This window comes from Cyprinodon variegatus, unplaced genomic scaffold (genome assembly GCF_000732505.1).
Source record: "Cyprinodon variegatus isolate N-32 unplaced genomic scaffold, C_variegatus-1.0 Scaffold16, whole genome shotgun sequence".
Classification (NCBI taxonomy): Eukaryota; Metazoa; Chordata; class Actinopteri; order Cyprinodontiformes; family Cyprinodontidae; genus Cyprinodon; species Cyprinodon variegatus.
Window position 1 is genome coordinate 1,067,918 of NW_015150469.1, and position 9,125 is coordinate 1,077,042.

The following is a 9,125-nucleotide window of genomic DNA, read 5'->3' on the forward strand; positions in this document are numbered from 1 at the left end:
TAAAGAAGTGACTATCAATGTCCTATATAGCACAGCGATAACAGGAGGCACCTACTTTGACCATGGCACACCTGCCCAGTTAATAACATGCCAACGGCAAGCGTTGATTTGAGGCATAATCATTGCTGCTTAAACTTGAGATGGAGCAGCTCTTTTAGCACCTAGTTGAACAGCTACAGCAATTGCTCTTCTTTCTAGCTGATGTCTAATTCGGAAAAATTGGTTTTTCGGCTAAAAGATGTCTCAGCCTCAGATGTGGTGTGATACAGCAACATCATGAAATGGGCAATACCCACACGAGGAAAGGTGGAGCACAGTGAAGGCGAGTGTCTGTTTTTCAGATTCAGACAGTAAATGAGCAGCAGATTCACTGGGATCCAAGAACCTCTGGGATCCAAGTGCAATGCCCTAATCACTAGGCCACCACTACCACTTTGACAATAAACTAGACTGGAGAATTAGTGTCAAGTTGTGTGAAAGTTGAAGGACCAAAATGCAGAGAATGAAGCTGAGGTGGATTCTTAAAGATTTAATATGATTTCAAAAAGCAACAGAACCAAAGGTCCACAAACAAAATACTAAAATCCAGGAAAACAAACACGAAGGACAGAGAAATGATGAGGAACCAGCAAACAGTAACTGAAGAGGAGTATACATGGGAGACTGAACAAAGACTAGGCTAATCAGCAGACTGGGAGCAGGTGTGGACAGAAGAAACTAGAAGGGAGCTCGGAGAAGGAGACTGACACAACAAAGCAACAGCGGGTAAACAAGAAACTCATAACAACTCAAATACAACCAAAAAATACCACAAAAAGGGAATTAAATCAAAACCAGAAAACAGAAAAACATGAATCAAAATGAAACTTAAACAGAAGTGCAGAATAATGACACCTAGAACCTCTAGAGATTATTTCACATATAAGAATTTGTCTTAAAGTAAAGAACAGCAACAGCGACAATCCTCTTCAGAAGATTTTTAAACAACAACAGTGTTTTCAGCAAGAGGCTTCTCCAGATCACTAGAGAAGATCCCTTCCTGCCTACAGCTATCAACACCTACAATACCTTTTTATTACAAAAAACAACAAAAAAACAAAAACAAATGAGGTACTGCAACATTTAATTTCCTTTTGGGATTAATAAAGCATAAATAAAAAAGCATTAATAAAACTGTTGAACTGGGGAAAGGCGTCAGAGGTCACAGTCTGCACTGGATCCAACGTAGTACAATGAATGATTTAACAGTCCTTAATTAAAATCTTGGGATGTTACAGCAACGGGTCTATAGTCACTGAGGACTGTTGGCAGAGTCTTCTTTGGCACTGGAACAAGGGAGATCTTCCACTTTACTGGAAATGTCTGATGGGTCAGGCTAAGGTTGAAAAGGTGCTGTAGAATCCAACAGAGCTGCTCTGCACAGGCCTTCAGGACTCCCTGCCTGACACCATCAGGCAGACTTATTACGATTCAGTCTCTCCAGTTGCCTCCTTACTTGACTTTTAGAGACAGACAGGTGAAAGGTGGAGGGATCAGCACCATCTTCTGATTTAGCTGGCAACAAATTCTTAGGAGAAGGAGATCAATGGCAGAGCAGAGGAGGGCTGGATGTTAATGTGACTGTGGGCAAGAGAGAAGGATGCAGAGCTTGTTTCTGAACTGAGACAGTTGAAGAATATATCCAGTTCAATTTATTCTGTCCAGACTTTTACCTGTCTGATTATCGCTGCCAGCCCAGCCTATGATCTTCTTCATCCCTGACCACACATCTCTGATATTGCTCTGCTGGAGCTTGTTTTACAGCCTCTTCTTGTATGCCTCCTTGCTGCTGCTTTTGTACACTCCTAATTAATTCCCCATCAACCATCTCAAAGGCTTTTTTTATTTTCTTGTAAAGCAGTTGCTTCATATCACTTGTCACCCATGGTTTATTTGACTGAAATGTATTAAATTACCTTGCAACAGCAGATTTGCCTAAACTATAATCAACAGTAATGACCTTTTAATATAAAAATGTCCTCTTCAGCCACTGCAGCATAAGTGGGTGCATCTTGCAATATGTGTCTTGTATTATTCGCAGCTGCAATTGGTTACTCTAAGCCAGGGGTCACCAACCCTTTTTAAGGCTGAGGGCTGCTTCATGGTTAATGAGTCATTTCTAATTTTCTTGAAGATATTGTCTTTATGTAATCTTTAAAATTCTTAAATGCTCTTTATGATTAATATTATGAGATAAATAATAAAAAAATGAAGAGCAACAGAATAAAATTAAACTTCAAAAGGAGTTGGTCTGATTTCAAGAGAAGCTGAGGGCCCCCATGTGGTCCTGAAGGGCCCATGGGCACTGCGTTGGTGACCCCTGCTCTAAACCATCTTCCCAGTGAAAATTAAATAATTATTGAAAAAGAGACGAAGACACACATTTTAATTCTATTTTTTTTATTTCAAAATAGACATGCTCAAATGCACAGATCCTAATTCCACAATAAGATATTCTCCATATTTTTTCTTTTTTTAAATCTCAGAGAAAATATACAGGGTTTTTTTTCTACAGTGCCTTCAGCATATGCAAACATTAGAGTGCCTTTACTGTCTGAAAACCAAAAACACCCACGCAGGAAAACCGTATGCACTCCTGAATGTACTGCAAGTAGGTCTGTGTGTGTCACTTTCTTCAAAGCACCGATCATAAGCTGTTTCAAGAACAAAAATAAGCTAAATTTAATATTCAAAATGAATAACTAAGGGATTGGGTTTCTTCTCACTCTAAGAGCTCCTTTTGGGCTTCTTGACAATTCAGTTCCTCTCAATCAAAAACTTAAGCTACAATTTATGGCTTAACAAGGAGCTAAATGGTTTGAATAACAAACTAAAAGATAAAATGATTTTTCAGTTTGTGGAACAGACACATTTCACCTGGATACACTTTCCTTTAACCATCCTCAGGCTTAAAGACAAAGCATTATCTAAAACTATATATTTTCTCAAACTCCTGCTCACAGTGCAGAGGCACAAAAAGACCATGTTGTGAAAAATGAAAAGCAGTGACAAAAATAGGGTCCTTGCTGCAAGGAAATGCTCTACATAAAAAAGAAAAATAGATCAGTCTGTCTCCCATAGGTGAGACTGGCTATATTTCTGACTCCTCAGTTTCAGCAGCACATTCAAACTGAGGCGACATGCGCAGTATTGTGCCATATCCATCAGATGGCAGCAGAAGCAGGGTTTAAAGCACCTGATTATCAAGTTTAAAGCCACAAATCCCCAAAGAACAATTTTCAGGCTGCAGATGTGACATTTTATTTGAAGAAGTGACCAGAAATTCTCACAGTGAACTTAGGGGTTGACACAGAAATAGCATGGCGCTCTGTGGGTGATAGTGTTGGTTTACTGACTATTTCAATGCCTCCTAAAACAGAGGCAGACAATAGGAAGCTAATGCAGCAGTTCGCAGACGTATTTGCAATATAGGAAAATGTAGAAGAGTTCTACGTAAAGAAATATTTGCAATGAGTGAATGCAAGGGTTAGCAAAAAAAGGAACACAACCAAAACCGCACATCAAATAATATAAATAGCATTATTATGTTAAACCAGTTTTTTTTTTTTTAACATCTATGATCCCGTTTAACATGCTGATTTTATAGAAGTCGAGCTTTTAAGGTGGAAATTTCACAACTTTTAAGACTCTGACCCACAAAAAGGCACCAGAGTCATTCACTAAGGGAAGATTTCTTTAAAATCAGTTTAACACCGGAGTAATATTATTAAAACAGCATCAATAATCTAAGAGGTTTTGTTTATTTTTAAGTGATGCTTTTAAATCTTAAAGAACTCTAACATAATTTTTGTGAAATTATCAAGATACTGGTTGATAAGGGACCCCAACTTGGTGAATTAATGTTTTAAAGAATGCCTGCAACTCTATCACTTATGTTTATCTATGGTATGCAGCAGAGATCTATTCCTGCAGGAAAGCGCCTGCAGAGAAACCTATTGAACTATCTTTGGTGTAAAAACATAATATAAAAATATTAAAATGAAAGAAATATTAAAGAAGAGAGAACTGAGGTTATCTTTTTACATAACAAACTTTTCCTTTTGTACCATTCTTAAAAAAAAAGGCGACGTTCCCCTGCTGCCTCCTGTTTTCGACACTGCTGATAAATAATACTGATAAAAACAGATAAAACGTGGAGGCAAACCTGATGAAAACGATCCCTCCGATTGGTGTTAATGCAACAGACTAAAGAAGACATAAGACAAGTTAATCCTCATTGGTAACACTGAAGGAAAAGAAACCAATCCTTGCTCCTCTTTGCCAAGTCTTCTCAGTCAAGTTTCACATCAGCATAAAAGATCAAAAATAGAGAATTTTTTGCCATGAAGTAATCAGTATTTCTTCTCCAGAGCTACAAAGCTGCAGCAGCTCGTAAACTTATGCATTACTTTACAGTTTACAGCTCCAAAGTGATGTGGGAAACAGGATGTAAGAGATGGACCACAGCAGGTAGTAGACACACGCAGGGGGGAAGGAAGAGCAGAACACCATGGCAACTCCTGAAACAGACAAATAGAAGAAAATCAAAAGAAAAATCTTCCTCTACATCCATTTCTTGTTTTCAGCATGACTACCACTTGTGTCCGTGTTTTCTACGGGCAGTGAGCCACATGGACATATATATATATATATATATATATANTAATGTTGCAAAAACAGTTTTAACTGTTTCACATGGACAAACCCAAATGAACCATGTTTCATTTCCAGATGTGGGATTTACTTAACATTGTACTGCATTTCCAGGCATGAGAGAAGCTAGCATTAATGTGAAAAACGCACATTAGGAAAAGAACTATGTATATGCAGGGAGTTTTTCAAATACATATGATACAATATTTCACATTATAAAGTCATAGTAATAAAATTGGGCTGCTAGGCCACTTGGCTGAAGCAAAGAAATGCCATTTAAGCCATCGCTCTAAGTGTTCCATTTTTTTGGTTATCATAGGCTGTTATTTGTTCCATCTTATATATTTCCACTACAATGTCTCTCCACGTACCAAGTATTGGGCTTTCTGGTTGTAGCCATTTTCTCGTGATAGCTTTTTTGCTGGCCACCAAAAGGATGTTCATTAAGTATTTATCCAATTTCAGCCTGTCTTGAGGAACACATCCCAGATACAAAGTCTTAAAGTCCAGAGGCAAATCCTCTCTAAAATATGTCTTGTAATGAGTTATGTATTTCTGAATTTTTGGGCAATCCCAAAAGACATGGTGGTGATTTGCACTTTTTGACCACATTGTCTCCAGCAGACAGGGGTGGTGTCACTGAATTGATGAGGATGAGGTAGTAAAATATATAATAAAGGAAGAACTGGAGCATTTTTCATAGCATATCTCATTTAACTCCTTCGTTAAATGAAAGAAATGTATATATATATGTATATATATATATATAAAAATTTCTTTTTTTTTCTTGTGCTGTAAAAGTTTGATTGGATTTTGAGGTCAGAGCTGGAGTCAAATCTCCAACTGTAAACTCTATATTTGAACTTCTGAAAACTTCTCTGTAATTTCTTCCAACTTAAAGCTTGGATATTTCAAGTTCAGGATAAACATGGAAGCTCCAGTTAAACCGGATCCCTTAACCATTCAGTGCTTGATGCCTGTTATAACCCAAACATAAAAAAATCCTGACTGCTATTTTTCTTCCTTTTAAAAAAAAATCCACAAACACTGGAAAATCTAGTATTCATTAAAAATTTGAGAACCACTGATCTGGAGAATCCAAGCAAGGCCATGGTAGCAACCACAGCCTGGATACCACCCACAGCTTTAGACCACTGAGAAACATTCAGCCATCCAGCAGCACTGAGATCAGCCAAGACAATCTGATAAGTGCAATTGCCTGACCCCGCTTTCCGACCACAGATCCGTTAGGGGGTCGGGCCGTTAGCCTGTGTGAGGCACATCATTAGCCTCCCTGTTGTTCTCATTTGTTATTTTTCCCATTAATGCCTTTTCTAATAGGCTGCAGTCACGCAAAGTTGATCAATGTCACCAAAAAACATCCATATTATCTGTTTTGGAGTGAAAAAGGGAAAATAATAAGCCAAAAATGGAAAAGCTATGGTTAAAAATGTTAAATTTTATCAGATTTCAAACTGTTTGGAGGAAAAAAAAACATTTCTTATTCGTGATTTTTCTAAATCAGTTCAACTCTCTGAAATCTGTTTTGAATGAACTTATTCAAATGTTAATATCTCTGTGCACTGAGGCCCAGATTTTACGAGTGCACAGAAATCAAACCCTCCTCTACTGATTTGTTAAGCGACTGATGTGCGCTCTTTCCATCCCCGGTTTTATAAAATAAACGCACAAGTGGATGATGTTGGGAAAGGTCTTTGTTTGTCACTTATACTGATATATTGAAAGCAGATGTGGCTGTTGTTTATCTCCTGAAAATATTCTATTCTCATGGAGACTGTGGCCCAAAGGTCAAGAGTGAGCGTCACTCCTTATCTAAAATCAGTGCATTCGGGAGGCTGCTGCTCACCTTTCAGCTTTGTTGATGTTTTTCTCTTAACCTCGGCTGAAACACGAAGAGAAGTTCAAGCCTAAGAGCTCAAACCTCCTTATACAGCTGCATTTGACGACGAACTAAACACACATTCCTGATTTAGGCACATTAACTGTAAGAGCTCCAAGCATGATTCCAATTCCCTTCGATCTGGTTAAATGGTCCAACTGAATGCCTGTGAAATAATATTCAGTCATTGCTGCAACTCAAGCGAATCCAAGAAAATCAGTCTTTTGCTCTCACAAATCTTTCAACTTGTGCTCTCATTTGGAAGGACCATAATTTACAGAATGAACAAGCAATAGATGTGGCAGAGGAATCGACCCAGCTGGTATATTTATTTCCTTCTCACAGCCATTTTTTTTATTATTTTTTTTTTACATCGGGCTAAATTTGAACAGTGGCCAGAATACCGCTTAATTTAATCGCTTCCATATTTCTCGGGCTGAGTGAGGTAATACCATTTATTCAAGTGCGATAGGGAGCCAGCAGAGCCATTTTGTGTTATTAGCCATGCTTGAAGCGCACACTTGATTTGTGAATTTTCTGAATAGGGAGCTGTGTTGTGGGAAAAAGAAAGGTTTCTTTTTCACTTGGAGAACATGGAGCAGGAAACAATGTGCCAGCATCAATCTTAAATAAACTGCTCCTGAATGTGAAGCAGCTGCTGAAAAGTTCTGAGCTCCGATAAAACGAAAGGCCAAATCAGCTCCGACATATTTTAGCTGATATGTCGACCTGGAGCTTTGATTATGCTTCAGCCTCCTACTGTTTGCATAAAGGTTGAATGGATTTAAACAAATCATAATACAGTCATATCACTTTACTCTTATAAAGGATTTAAAGTTATACTACTACTACTGCTAATAATAGTAAGGATAGCAATAATAAGAAATTTTCAAAAAAATTCATAATGTATTAATATAGCACACAAAAAATATTTGTTGACCCAAGCCATTGAATAAATAAAGTAAAAATTTAGGTATATATGAATGTTATCCTATATATATATATATATATATATATATATATATATATATATATATATATATATATATATATATATAATCTGCTACTGACTGAAAATTTTCAGATTTCCATTACAGCTCTACAGACATTTCTATTTTCACTTACCCCCAGCATACACCACCTTCTTCCAGGTCTGAGACTCCAGCACTTTATCATGGGGATAGAAATTCTGACTGATCATAAAGAGAATCATGGCCACTGCTATGACCCGTAAAACTGTCATGTTTCCTCCAGACAGCAAGGAGGCGCTGGCTAGGATGGCTGAGGAGTAGATGCAGGGGAGGCCGCGGTACATGAATGGAATGCCTAATAAAAAAACAAAAAGGAGGTTTGGTTTAGACTCATTAGGATATAATAAATGTTTGCGTAAACATAAGCCTTCAGTTTCTCACCACTAGAAAAGAAACAGAGCCGGACGAATACGGACAGCACGTAGCACATGCATAGGACGTTGTCCAGCAGGTCGGATGTCCTCAGCAGTAGAGATGTAGCGATCCCGAACGTGGTAAAGTCTGCAAAATCATCCAGCTTTGCACCTAAACATGGAAAACCAAACCACTAAGCTGCTGATACATCTATTATTAGCATGCTATTAACATATGCTCTCAAAAAATTAGTTTCTAACTCAGTTGTCTTATTTGGGTTCACAAGCATATAAGAATCTACCTAGTCCTGTTCCCTCCTCAACTATTTAAAACCAACCCAAAATGCATCAGCCAATCATTTTGCAGTATTATGGTTCAAGGCAGGACATATAGCATTATGAAAGCAAGAGCTGCACAGCCCACAGCGATCCAAAATAAACTTTGCAGCACAGAAAGACTAACCCTTGCCCTAAACCTAACTCTGACCCTAGCCCTGACCCTAAACCTAGCCCTGGCCCTAGGCCTGACCCTAAACCTAGCCCTGACCCTATCCTAGCCCTGACTCTAACTCTAGACCTAACCCTAATTCTCCAAGTTCTACAAACTGGCTTGGCTATGGATCTGAGAGATACCAACAACCGTGCGGTGGCCTGTGCAATACCTGTGATCCTCTAACCAACTGCCCTAGTCGTCGGACTGGGTGGGGGGGTGTCATTGAGAGAGTGTCTAACGCCTCACCCCCGGCTCACACCGACTCCGCTCTTACCGTTGCGGTGTGGTGGGTGCGGCGCCGCAGTGATTCCAAGTCATTAAAAAGACGTAAACCTCTCTCACCGGCTGCTGAGCTGTCCGGCTGCGGTTACCGAGTCACTCCAGCGCTGCAGAAAATTCAGCAAGAAAGCTATCCTTGCGGCGTGCCGGAGCCCTTCACATTGTGGCACCTGGCTGTTTTTTTTAAAGGTTTCTTTATACTTTTATACTTAAAGTAGTGTTTGGAGCACATACTTTTTCACTTTTACTTGAGTAAAGAGGTCAAGTTGATACTTCAACTTTGACCAGAGTATTTTCTAAACTTTAGTATCTATACTTCTACTTAAGTAAGAATGTGTGTACTTTAGACACCGCTGCATATTTGCACCATAGATATT

At 38.6% G+C, this 9,125-nt stretch overlaps 1 protein-coding gene across 1 annotated transcript in view; it reads right to left on the reverse strand.

Annotated features, from left to right (window-relative positions):
- Positions 1–2,479: 2,479 nt before the first annotated feature.
- LOC107091498 (CDP-diacylglycerol--serine O-phosphatidyltransferase) overlaps positions 2,480–9,125 on the reverse strand; it is an 18,862-nt gene continuing 12,216 nt past the window's right edge. Inside the window, exons 4-6 of the mRNA XM_015385456.1 lie at positions 8,005–8,148; positions 7,718–7,918; positions 2,480–4,559 (exon numbers count right to left, since the gene is read on the reverse strand). Of these exons, the coding sequence (XP_015240942.1) occupies positions 4,450–4,559; positions 7,718–7,918; positions 8,005–8,148 (455 nt within the window). The 3' untranslated portion in view covers positions 2,480–4,449. The remainder of the gene's footprint in view (positions 4,560–7,717; positions 7,919–8,004; positions 8,149–9,125) is intronic.